The sequence below is a fragment of the Rhea pennata genome, chromosome 28, assembly GCF_028389875.1.
Source record: "Rhea pennata isolate bPtePen1 chromosome 28, bPtePen1.pri, whole genome shotgun sequence".
Classification (NCBI taxonomy): Eukaryota; Metazoa; Chordata; class Aves; order Rheiformes; family Rheidae; genus Rhea; species Rhea pennata.
In genome coordinates, this window is record NC_084690.1 from 1,937,720 (window position 1) to 1,951,523 (window position 13,804).

The window sequence follows — 13,804 nt, forward strand, 5'->3', positions numbered from 1 at the left end:
AGGACTGGCAGGTGCTGAATGGTGGGGGGAGGTCTGGTAAGGGAATATAAATGCCTAAGATTATCCATCTGATAGATAAAGCCTCAGGATTTAGCTAAATAGAAATTTACTTTGGTACATAACAGATGTCCAGATGTCCTTTGGGATGAATTCATTTATTTAAATCCTATCTGTTTTAATGAAACACTTTTTAAAAGCTGGAATGAAACCTGCCTTAAATGTCCACTGGAATGGTTACCAAAACCCAACTGCTTAGCCAGGGTGGTCTAGCAGTGGTGCTTCAAAATACTACTCAGTATTTGGTCAATGCTTTAGCATTCTCGGATGAAAAGAGCTTAGCAAATACAGGTTCCTGCCTGTGCTAGCATCACTCTTTTAACTAGCTAATCCTAAAAGCAGTTTAATTTTACTCGGTTGGCTGCAGTTATGAGAAACACTAAGAAAAACCTTACATATGCTTAGCCACGTGCTGTAATACATTAGGAAGAAATAGAGAAAGATGATTAAAAGTTGATTTTTACAAGAAGAGCATTTCTGGCCTCTTAAAACAAACCTATCATAGTGATACAGCAACAATAATATTGGTACCTTTGCTGTCAGTCTCAGGAAATTAGACTAGGAAGTATTTTAAAGTAATTTTTCTTTGTAAACGTAGAATGACAATTCCTTCCTATTGATTGCTGTCAAAAAATGTTACTGCTGAAAAATCAAAGCCTGGCTATCTTAAAAACGTAACCACTTTTCAGCAACGAAGTGCCGAAGTGAAAGAAAACTTCTCAGTGTTTGAAATATTTCAGGCTGGTTTGTAGGTTTTGGGGTTTTCTTCAACCAATGTTGGAATTATTTTGTCACAGCCATGAATTCTATTGGTGAATTTTTCTCTTTTTCCTTTGGAAATGCTCTAGCTCCCTTTCCTAGTTGAAGAACAGGAGTCAGCTATAATTTTGATGGATCTCTTCAAACTTTCTTTTGCACTGAAAGGACATTTTTGCTTCTGCACTGGAGCAGGAGAGAAGGAGGGGAAGACAACCCTCCATTGCAGCCAGCTTAGAATCTGTGTGTGGGACCTTGGTTTGTACACTTACCACGCAAGTTTGACTCAGTGAGTGCTGGTGGCACAAACAGAAATCAGAAAACAGAAACAAACAGTGAAGATTTCATGTATGACCAAAGATTGAAAATTGGAGCTCCCTGTTAAGGAGACAAATGATGAGAAATCACACTGCTCACATGAAAATTTCAGCCTGCACTGTCAAATGCTGCTGAAAGAATAGAGGCGTTGTTTCTTGGCTGTATTTAGAGGTTAATTCTTTATTTTTAGAAGCTGTGGGAGTTTTCAGAGAAGGCTGCATTGACTCATAATTAAGTTAATATAGTTGAGGAGTCGGGGTATTCTGTTTAATTTCATTTCTCATAGCTCACTGAAGAGAACATGCATCTCATTAGCTGATACGGACTTGTCCATCATGGAAAGAAGACAGAGGAAGGTATTAAGGACGGTATTTTCACAGGTCCCTACTGGATAACTAGAAGCATTTTGATTTCAGTCTCCTAAATGTTGTCAGCAGTAAATGTCTTCAGAACCTTTTGACTTATCCTGCCAGCAAATTGCATTCTGATATACGAGCCTCTTGTTTGATAACCTTTCTAGCTGACACATTTCTTGTGTCAGAAGCAGGTCAGGTTACATGTGTGCATTTGGTGATCCTGGTGCTTTTTAGGAAGCTTTTAATTATTATAGAGATATTATCAATCTACTTTTGTGGATAATTTGCTAACATAATTGTTCTGTAAACCTTCTTTGCAAAAGCAGTGCTTCTCAATGAATTTCAAATATCTAAGGGATTAGCCTTTCACTTGTCATATTTAAGATAGCTACTGCTCTGCTTGGTAGCAGGATCCCACTCTTGGGTTGTTAAGACCCCTCTTGTCTGCGTGCCATGGCTCTGGACAGGTAAAAAGGTCAAGGAAGGTAGTCCTCATGCAAAAGTTACAGACTCACAGCTTATGGATTCACGCTCTACTCCTGGTCCTTAGCTCTTCATGGTCTGCTTTGAACCTGGTGTTTGGAACTGATAAAGAATCCAGTGCTGTTATACCCTGGATCTTCACTGCTCTGTGTCCAGATGTAACTTACATCATGGTGCTGCTTTTCAGGGCAACAAGCTATTATCAAAATACTCTAACATACAAGTTGCATTACGATCTTTTCTAAAATAAGGATTGATGATCTGCCACTGCCCGTTCACTTTACCAAATGGGATATGAGTATTTCCAGGCAGGAGCCTAGGGAAGACAAAAGTTTTAATACAGAAGTTGTCATAGATACATCCCAGTTTTATGCAGTGCTAAGAATCACGAAAAGTCTCGTTAGAAATCTGGGCTGACATATGTATGTAACATTATACCATTACAGATGAAGTTCTATGGCTCTGGTATATCCGCAGGGACAATACGAATGCACCTATGTGATTAATTTTGCAGTAATATGCAGCCAGTACACAAAAAGTCATGTTTAATAGCATTCCAATTTTGCTTGTGGATAATCTGAATGAAAATACTGGTGTTGATTATAACCTAACAGTAAACAATCAGGAAGGTTTGTCTCTGTGTGTTCTCCCTTGCAGTCAACGTAATTTCATTTGAAATGTGTCACTTAATAACATGGCATTTTTCCTCCATATAAGTGTAGCCAATAATATGGTATAAAATGAAAGGCAAAGAGTTTGTAAGAACAAACATATTATCCCATGGTTCAAAAGATTTTGTCTCTGCAGGTATTTATGATGTGTCCCCAAAATCTGTTCGCATGCTTTTAAAGTTCAAACAGGAGCTCACTAATTTCTGACTGTTTGTTAGAGGTATCAACTAAGGAATTGGAATTTGCATACAAAAGTAGGGCTTGCCTTTGAGGAACAGTTATTTTCTAGTTAATCGTAGGCTATCAAATTGCTTTATTGTTGGGCTGCCTGTTTATTTTTGGTTTGGGTTTGCTTAGACTGTTGTGTGCTTTAAAAGCAATTAGAGATGAGATTAGATATTTATCATTAATCAAGTGAATTTATAAATAAAAATAATTATTAGATAAATGTCTGAGAACAAATTAAATGAAACCTTAATTAAATGAGGAGGAATGCATCCTGGTGAAGTTGATATATCTGTGAAAATGCTGGTTTGATATAAGCTTGAGAACATTTAAAAACTGGTACTAAAACTCTGGTTAGTGTAGATTCCTTCCATCTTGTCCTGGAATATTATCTACTATCTTGGATGAAATACAGAGAATGAAGCAAGGATCTCCACAGCTAAGACTACCTGATTCTTCACTTTAAGTCATATCAACCTTCATGGTTACACTAAAGAGTGAAAATTCTTAAGCTGGAGGCTGTATCGGGTTTGTGTCTTTGGTTGCTTATAGAAAGATCTGTCTTACGCATCAATAAGGTTGCGTTAGCACCTTATAAATAAGGAGATGTTGATATCAAATAAAGGCCACTCATCTTTATGAAATGCATGTCATCACAGAAATTGTAGGTCTGTTGTGGAAATACTTTGTTTAGGATTCTTGTCTTCTATAGGAGGCCATACTGGAGGGCTGTAATTGTTCTGCTTGTTGCCTGAATTCTTTAAATCTATCCAACAAGTCTAAATGCTTTAGTAAAGCCTTGAAAATACTACTCAAATACAACCTAATGGCTCAGTAGGTGGAGGAGAAATATAAAGTATTAATTTGCTGCTTGATTCTTGAACATGGTTCTTGCATTGCTGTGGGCAGGCCCAAACACTTCTTGGGTTTGCTTATTTTTCTTGTGTCTTTGTCACGAAGGAGTGTTTTGAATTAACTGTGTAGGAGCAATGCAAGTCTCAGAGATCTCTGTAGGCTGAAAATTAGAAGAAAGTGGCCAAAGAGCACTCATTTCCTTCTAGCGATAGTTCTGCAAATGATGCCACTGTAAAAGTTATTCAGGGCTGTAAATTTCCAGTTACGTAACAACTGCTACTACAGGTGATTATAGGTAATCACCTGTAATCACTTCTCTTCCTTGCAGGCATGTTGTGAGGGCAATTGGTGTTAGTACATTTTGGGAAGTTAGTGCACCATTTAAGTATTATTTATTATTGATTATTAATTATTAAGTATTTCTGCATGGAAACAAAGTGGTAAGCAGAAAAGCTCAAGGTGAAACCTCCAAGTATGCTTGTCAGAATACGATTAAAAACAAACAAAAAGCACAAAACCCCCAAATCACAGTGTTGTGAAATCACAACTGTTAAACTGATCAAAAACTTATCAAGTGTAGATTCATTATCCTAGAGGAGAAACTGTAATTCCCAGTGCACACAAACTTATTAGAATGGATAATTTTTCTAGGTGACTTGTGATTCGGTGGTAAGAAACTTTGCCAGTTGGACAAGTCTCAACTGATCAGTTAGGACATTTTGGGTTTCTCTCAACTGTATGCAGGTTTTCTGTATCTCTTAGCATTCTAAAGAAATAGAACAAAACCACAATTGGCCATTTTCATCCTCCATTCTTCTGTGATTTCTTCACCTTTTAGAGCCACATATCCAGACTGGGTGAAAATTTCCCATTTTCTCTTTCTCATTCCCATGGCAAATATTTTTATTTTCTCGTTGTAAAAAAAATGTCAAAAAAGAGAATACTTCTATGGTTTTTGAATGAAGCTCACTTGGTTTTAGCTAAGGTACTAAAAATTCATTTTTAGAATTTATGATATTTTCAGTTATAATATCACAAGATTTTTATGAAAATAAAATTATTTATATCATCTTGTACAACTGCAAATTTTCTGACTATCAGTAAGGGAACAGCAATAGGATAGTTTATGACAATGATGCTTTGGTTCTTGTAGGATCAAAGGATACAGGAATACAAGAAAAGAAAGACTCTGAAAATTGGTAGAGCTTCTCGAGACATATATTTTCCTCAATTCAGTTTGAGATCTGGCAGCGTTTCAAATGGACCCTTCTGGAGAAATGTCAATACAAGGTATTATGACTGCACACTTTAGCTTTTACCTTTATTAGGAAATTGTATCATGAATAAATATGAATGTTAACTAAAATGATACTGACTGTAATGCAGATGTAGTTAATATAGATACGGAAAAAAGTATTTGCAGCATCATTTATGATAATTAAGTTCTGAATCTTGTTTGGGGAAGGTGTGTATTGCTAGACAATTGAGATTAAAAATTGTGTTTAATTATGATAGCTTTTTCTTATGCAAATCAGTCTCTTGTCTATGGATAGCACTAAATTCTCGTAACAGGACAAATAAAAGAGCAGATTTTTTTTTGTTGTTGTTCAGAAGCTTTGAGTTGTTGCAGTCTGGATGCAGTTAGAGGAAAAAGAAGTGGGCTTGTGTGCACTGTTTTGGGGGGTGGGTGGATGAGTTTTCAATGAAAATGGTTTCATTGAACCGTTTTGCTTGCTCCACGTCGGATGGAAATCTGGCAGTTGAGTAGGTGGTGGACCTGGGCAGGAATGCCTTCATTTGGGGCAGATTGCAGAGGCAACCACTTGTCTTTCCATTCGAGCAAGGAGTAAAAAAAATAAAGAGCACAGCATCTGGCTTTGACTTTTATGCAATTTTTGTTTCTGTTATAATAGTAGAATTACTGGTAGTGGTCCGCAGAGACCTCAAGTGTGATGAGCTGAAGAGCACTGAGCAGGATGCACTTTTGTCATATGGGCATTATTTTAAAAAAGGCACAGTATAATGGTTAGTTGATGATAGATCTTATAAAAAGCACTTCCACTAGTTTGGCTCCTGAACTTCACATTTGGGTGGGGAATTGTTTTCAAAATACCTGATACCAATATAGGACAGAGAGAGGAGGGAGCAGTTGGACAGGCAGCATGAATAAATAAGCTTTTGTAAACTGGATTAAAAACTAGGGTACAGTTTGGTGCTGGCCAGTGAGATGCCTGAGTTTTGTTTGGATACCAAAACCGGTACGTCTGTGTTTGTGTGGGGTTCCGCTGAGGCTTATCGTCTCTGCGGCTCTAGTTAACGGGGCTAACCACAACTAACCCACAGGAGCTCTGTGTGGTACCACGCTTGCTCCAGATCCCATCGACATCTTTCCATTGAACTGAGCGAGAATTAATTCAAGCCCTAGTAAGCTGGCCAAATAGCAGGGGTGAAACAGTCTACAAGTGGAATATCCTAGATCACACTGCAAAGTGTGTGGCTGAAGTCTGCTGAAATCCAGAACAGCACTCTTGTCCACTAGAAGTTCCAGCTTGTGCCTAGGGGAGGGTTGGAGAGGAGGGATTTAGAAGAAAAAAGTGTCAGTAATTACTCATTATCAGCTTTGCAGTATATATTTAACTTCATATGTTTCTGACAGAAAGCACTTAATCAAATTACCAAAAAACAAAAAATCCCAAACCATGGTTTTCAGTGTTTACATTTTGATTTGGTACATTTAATTAAATTCCTTTTTATGTGGGTGATACGAATTTAAATATTTCATGTCTCCCAACCCTTTAACATGACTTTGATTTTTAATCTGCAAACATTCTTCTTCCTGTACCTACCCAGTGAATAAAAGAAAATAAAAGCGGTTTGCAATGTGCATGAGAAGAATACTCAGATCAGGTGATTAGAAAAAGATGGGTTACTGAATACCCAGGAAACAGGTGTTTTGTTTAGTGTTTTAAACTCACTGCAAGAAAATCCACAATATAAACATTTAATAAGCAGGAAGGCAGAGGGGTTTAGGAAGGGATGCTGGTGGGCAAAGCAATACTGTGTCTTTAATTTTCTTTTCCGATAGAGGAAAGTCTGCATAGCAATGACAGGATCACTTGTTCGTGCCTTTAATGTGTGATCTGTTTTCTCCAGTGGAGGGCACTCAGTGTATCACAAACTAGAACATTAGCACCAACAAGCTCCAAAGCATCATCACTCTCTGGAAAGCCTTCCGAATTAGACAAGAGCTACCTCTCAGCACAGCTACAAAACACTTTAAACCTGACCAGCTAGATGGATAAACCTGTCCGGCATAGCTTTTAACCTGGGGTCTAACACAGCACAGAAGGCCTGCTTGCTTCAAGAACTGGAAAGCTGGAGGATGAATTGCTGTGTCTGGGAATGGCAAAAGGCAGCAGAATAAGAAATGCTAGGTACCAGGGGGGAGATTTTTTTATTCCTCCCAGAGAAGTTGGTTTACCTTCCCGGTGTGCCATAAGCTTTTACTTGCAGATTGCCAATTAATGCTGATGGCTCTCTGATGACTTACACAATGGCTCTCAGAGCATAGAGTCCCTCCCTACCTCCCCCCCTCCATCCTTAGTCCCGTCTTCCCCACCCCCAACCCCTTCCCTATCCTTTCCCTTCTTCATCCCCCAAATTCTTGCTTGTCCTCCCTAGGGAACTTTGTGTGGGTTACTGGCATGCACGCTGGATGGCGGCGATGCGAGTGGCAACCGTGCTGTGACATGAAGATTCTGATGGCTTAAAGAAAAGGGACCAGATTTAAAAAGCAAGAGAGAGAGGCAAAGGGAGAGCAAAAAGGAAAGAGGGAGAAGAAAACAGCTGGAGAGAGAAAAGGGAGGACGTTTTTTGATGACAAAAGGATGGGTAAGTGAACTTTTCTTGTTTGTTTGTTAGCACAGCTGCAGCTGTATGCTGCGTTTTTCAGTCGGATTATTAGCTGCTCAAGGGGGTATCAGTCTGAACAGCAGCAGTGCATTCCTTTGCCAGGTGACTCACTGTACTTGCTATTGTATTTTTAGATCATGTATCTCCCCCTCCCCCTATACACACATACCTTTCCTCCTGCAGTGGTTGTGTATGTAATTAATCTGTAAATGCATGCACCAACTTAAGGACTGTGGAGAGTACATTCACTGTCTGTGCAACCCACCTACACACCTGCACGTATATAGATAAGTACATATATGCATGAAGCATGCTTGCAGAAAATCTCTTCCGGATTTATATTCATATTAGAGCAGCCTGTAGAGATATTATTCAGGCTGTCTGAAAGGATTGTTAACACTTTGCAGCAAGTGGGAAGCAGGGGAGGAGGAGGGGATGATTTTGTTGTATAGGTGGTTTTGAAAAGGCTCATTTGGTCTTTTTCAGATACCCCTGATATAGCTGCTCCATTTCTAGTAGTCATTTGCCAGTCTTATTTTCTCAAGTGTGACAGGTTTATTTCCCTCCCTCCTTCCCCCCACCCCCAAAGTCTATAATAGCCAGAACATATTTCTAGCTGGCTGCTGCTGGCACATAGGCAGTAGCAAAAGACGAAGATTTAAATTAAAAACCATTAAAGTGAAAGGCAGAGACATAAAGTCAGGGGCATTTTAGATTAAGAATTATTTTACTGATTGCCTCTTGGTTTAAAATTGGAAAAAATAACTGCAGCACAAGGTTGATTTTGAGTGAGTGAGTGTGTGTGGGAGAGAGAGTGTGGGTATAACAAATACAGTAATTATTTGTGGAGGAGATACTGGCCCTTAAAATATTTTCTATTGGAAGAATGCACCTTAGTTATTAGCAAGATTGTAATTCTGAACAGAGACATTAGTCCTAAAATTATTACAGACTAAAGAGAGCGTGTGTACGTGTGTTCCCCCGTGCCCCTTTGTAATTACTCAAAGAACGTGGAAAATGTGACTGTCCTCACATAACAGCGTTGGTACTATATGATAAATTTGACATCTGAAATGGAAAATCTCAAAATGAGTAGAGCTGTAGAAGAGAGAGGGGAGTTGAAATACAAATATATCCCCCTAAACTTTCTACATTTTGCTACTCTTAAGGCGTTGTTTGTATACAAGTGTTTGTGTGTGTATTTGCATAAAGTATATGAAATAATTGTATAAACAAGGCAGTAGATTTTGACTTAGACTGGCTTTTGACTGGCTTAGATTTTGACAGCTATATGTAGATAACTTTGTATGCATATGTGATAAGACTATGATCGTTTTTAAAGTAATCTGTCTGTTACCAATATCTGTGTATTGGGGGGCCCATGAAAGCATAAAATGATAAGCTTCCCTAGCATTTGAACTTGGTTTCTGTACATCTATTTATATATTTTACATATGTGAAAATAATGAGCAACTTACACCTACTCTGAAAAAAAAAAATGCCCAATGCAAAAAGTAAAGCCTTGGCTTATTGCTTCATTTTTTACATTAAGTACAAATTTTAAAGATGGGTCAAACTTTATAATAAATTGATTTTGCATTGTACTCCTTGCAGTAATTTTGAGTGGAATTGAACTTGTAGTTGCTTTTATTAAGGAAACGTTTAACAACACGCAAATACCAAAAGCTTTGGCTCATTTCCTTTCCAGCACTATGAAGCATTCAGCACAGTGACTTGACAAATATGTTTATTGTTAAAACCTCAGCATCTAGCGATAAGGTTATACCAGCTACATTGAGAGATGATGTACAGGAGAACAAGCGAATAGAGAACAGGCTCCTGATCCTCCTAAGGGATCATAAATCGTACAAAAGTAATTGAATAACAGAAGTAGTACTGGTGATGGTGTGGGTAGCAGAGATGGCAAGCCAGAACCTTAAAGCACAGGCGTTTATACAACAAACAGTGCAAGAAAGGAGGCAAACAGGTTATCTTTAAAATCCACTGTTTCACTAATGTTTTATTAGAAAGCCTAGTGATGGTAGTAATCTGTTGGTGATTTATTTTAATAGCTTTACAATGCACATTTGTCTTCTTTTAATATTGTAGGTTTCCATTTAATTAAACAGCTGAGAGGCATGAGTGTGGTGTTAGTGCTACTTCCTATGGTGCTGTTTGTTATGCTCGTGGGGGCCCAGCGAGCTTGCCCCAAGAACTGCAGATGCGATGGCAAGATTGTGTACTGTGAATCTCATGCATTCAGAGACATCCCTCAGAATATTTCTGGAGGGTCCCAAGGCTTATCATTGCGGTACAACAGCATTCAGAAGCTTAAATCGAATCAGTTTGCGGGCCTGAATCAGCTCATATGGCTTTATCTTGACCATAATTACATCAGCTCTGTGGATGAGGATGCATTTCAGGGGATCCGTAGGCTGAAGGAATTAATTCTAAGCTCCAACAAAATTACCCATCTGCACAACAAAACATTTCACCCCGTCCCCAACCTCCGTAATCTGGACCTCTCTTACAACAAGTTGCAGGTATTACAGTCTGAGCAGTTTAAGGGCCTTCGTAAACTCTTGATCTTGCATTTGCGATCCAACTCACTGAAAACAGTGCCAATCCGAGTTTTCCAAGATTGCCGAAACCTTGATTTTCTGGATTTGGGCTACAACCGCCTGCGGAGCTTATCTCGTAATGCTTTTGCTGGCCTGTTGAAGTTGACAGAGCTCCATTTGGAGCACAACCAGTTTTCTAAGATCAATTTTGCCCACTTTCCACGCCTCTTCAACCTTCGCTCCATTTATTTGCAGTGGAATAGGATCCGATCTATTAGCCAAGGGTTAACATGGACTTGGAGTTCCTTGCACAACTTGGATTTATCAGGAAACGACATCACAGGGATAGAGCCCGGGACGTTCCAGTGCCTCCCCAACCTGCAAAAGCTGAACCTGGATTCCAACAAACTCACCAATATCTCTCAGGAGACCATCAATACATGGATCTCACTCATCTCCATCACGCTGTCTGGAAATATGTGGGAATGTACTCGAAGCATTTGCCCACTATTTACTTGGCTTAAGAACTTCAAGGGGAATAAAGAAAGCACTATGATATGTGCAGGCCCTAAACATATCCAGGGTGAAAAGGTGAGCGATGCTGTGGAAACATATAATATCTGTGCTGAAATCAAGGTGGTGGTTACTGAGAGATCATACCAGGCACCTAAAAGCACTCAGAGACCTGTCTTTATTCCTAAACCAACCATTTCTAAACTGGAAAGCAATCAACCAACGTCTGTTATGCCAACCACTTTTGCAGACCTCCCAACACCTGGAGTGGAACCAGAGTATGAGCATGTTTCCTTTCACAAAATAATTGCTGGGAGCGTGGCCCTCTTTCTTTCCGTGGCCATGATTTTGTTGGTTATCTATGTGTCATGGAAGCGTTATCCAGCCAGCATGAAACAGCTCCAGCAGCACTCTCTCATGAAGAAGCGAAGGAAAAAGGCCAGAGAGTCCGAAAGGCAAATGAACTCCCCTTTACAGGAGTATTATGTGGACTACAAGCCAACAAACTCGGAGACCATGGATGTATCAGTTAATGGATCTGGGCCCTGCACATATACCATCTCCGGCTCCAGGGAATGTGAGGTATGAACCATGATCCTCCTAAAACCATTTCAGCTGCTGGGAAGGAGAGGTAAATGTTTGAAGATCTTGAGGTCTCTAATCACTAGAAAGATTAATGAGCTTTTTTGATTTTGGGTTTGCTCAGGGTGAAAGGTGATCTCATTAAATTATAGCAATAAAGGAAATGACAGTGATTATTTCAAACAGTTCAGACTTGTCCAAGAATGAAATTAAGTTGAAGTTAAACAACTGTGATAAAGTCAGTTGGAGTGTTATTCTCCTCTCATTTGCACCCATTGTATTATCAGTGGCTTTAGAATAGTCCCATCTTTTACGTATTGGTGGAAAGAGAGGAGTTTGAGAATCTTTTCTGTTTTAAAAATAAATATAGAAGCCTCTTTACTCTAGGCCTGCTGTTAAATATTGAGGGTTTTCTAAACTATTTAATGACAATGTCCAAGATTTCCTGCATTTTCTGTTTCTTTCAGGAATAAATCTAGGGATCACAGGACTGTAACATAACTTTAGAGTTAAGCACTTGCATCACTGAGTAAGAAGGAACATACGTGCTTCCTTACTAGGTTTGCTGAACCTTATATAAGACGAAAGACAAACAGTACATTTGCAAATACCTGGGCTGGGCAGGAGGGATTGGGTTTGTTGTTGTTTTCCTGTAAACTTTCAGATGTTAATGAAGGCTTAGCTTGTGAAACAACTCTATTGGTTAATAGCATTAATAGGGAGTTAATAGTTTCACATAGGTAAGACCACGTTTTCACAGAAAGTACACAGAAAATACAAGCAGGAAAGCCCACGTTGTTTTTTTTTTGTCTATTGTTCAGCTTTGCCAAGCAAATACCATACTTTTTCACTGCTATGTTGCAAATGACTCTTTTATCTATTACTGCGTGTGTAAGAAATGGTTTTACTTTTGAATATCACTGCTTATTTATGCCTTGTAAGGAGGATTTGCATGATTATATTCCAGTATTTTTTACTTAACTCTGCATGTGATCTGGTGTTAGAAGACTGTGGTGGACTTTGTTTCCTTGTTTGTGGGCATCCTGCCTGAAAATGTTTATCAGCCTGTTGAAATTTTTCATATCCATTTTCTCAGGTTGAGTTTGATTAGAGTAGATTCGACCAATGTTTTTGACAGGCAGTATGAAGGATGTGTTAAAATCGAGTAGTGTTCAACAGGCTTCAGTTCTGTGATCCTGATTCCTGGCAGGTGGATGTTTTGTGCGTGCTGAAAATAGGACATCTTTAAGATGTGTTAGATTTGGCACCTGAAATGCCTAGCTGATTTTGGACTCCAAAGAGCTGGGAGAAGAAGAAAGTAAAAGTGAAAGATTTGGGGTTATTTTCTCTGGAGCAATGTCTTCTTCAAAAACAAAGACCCTTGTGATTTTTAATAGTATCATGTTTATGAAGGTCTTTTTTCCCTTTTTTGTGAGCAGCACAAGTGGACAGTATCTGACACTAACAAAGTTATTCTGTGTTTCACTGGATGTCACAGGGAGGAACTTGACCTTAAAGGCTGTCTCTTGCTGTTGCTCAGGTTTAACACCACTGAAGTTTCATTAGCTTCAATAAAATGCTGTTTAATTTACACTGGTTTGATTCGGAGGGCAGTTGAATCCCTGTGTTGTAATTGAAAGTCTATCAAATGCAACCATAATCTGTAATGAAATTTGGATCACGATCCTACTGCACAGAAGATACAGTATGTCTGATGTTGTCTGGGAGACTGAAATTCAGATAATTTGGATTATGGCAGATCAATAAGAAGCTGAAGAATCCTTCCAGATCTAGTAAAAGAAGGTCAATATGGTGTGATTTCTTCATGGCAATGTCGGTTTTTAAATACAGCATTAAACACGGGGGGACCTCAGTTCACCTGAAGCTTTCAGGTGCTATTATAGTACGATACCAATTTTATTCATTTACTCTCTTAAGGGATGTAAACTTAAGCTACTGCTTAAGTTTGCCGAACTCATATGCTGCGTGTCCTCTTGTCTGTGGGACTGTTGGATGTGGTATAAATCACAGTAAAGCTGTATTAAATGTAATGGTGCTGTCCGGGCTGTGACTGCGAGGAAGTACACTCTGTATTTGCAAGGTGATTTATTATCCATTGGCTATTTGCACAGAGGACTTTAGGAAAAATAAAGCAGGCGATAGTTGAAGACACGTGTAACAACCACAAGCCCCCACTGAAATACTATCGTCAGCTTGGATTTAACATTCTTTGTCTCCATAGCTACAAGGTTCCACTTGTAAAACGATAGATATGCACTGTACAGTACTTACTTACAAATTGTATGAAAAAATCTTTGTAGTGTCTTCAATGGTGAAAAGGTTTTATGACTGGGGAAAAAAAGAAAATGGAACACCTCATTATTAATAATTAATTTACCCAGACGTACATACTTCTTGAAAAATTATTATTTTGTATGAGTGAGGCATAGCTCAGGGCCATCCTCCTATAGGTCTGTCTGGCTCATTTATCACGCTCAGACTGATCGTTCCCAAA

At 38.9% G+C, this 13,804-nt stretch overlaps 1 protein-coding gene across 1 annotated transcript in view; it reads left to right on the plus strand.

The window, feature by feature from the left end:
- The first annotated feature begins 7,557 nt into the window (after positions 1-7,557).
- Positions 7,558-13,804, plus strand: part of LRRTM4 (leucine rich repeat transmembrane neuronal 4) — a 181,059-nt gene continuing 174,812 nt past the window's right edge. Inside the window, exons 1-2 of the mRNA XM_062596914.1 lie at positions 7,558-7,612; positions 9,743-11,289. Of these exons, the coding sequence (XP_062452898.1) occupies positions 7,609-7,612; positions 9,743-11,289 (1,551 nt within the window). The 5' untranslated portion in view covers positions 7,558-7,608. The remainder of the gene's footprint in view (positions 7,613-9,742; positions 11,290-13,804) is intronic.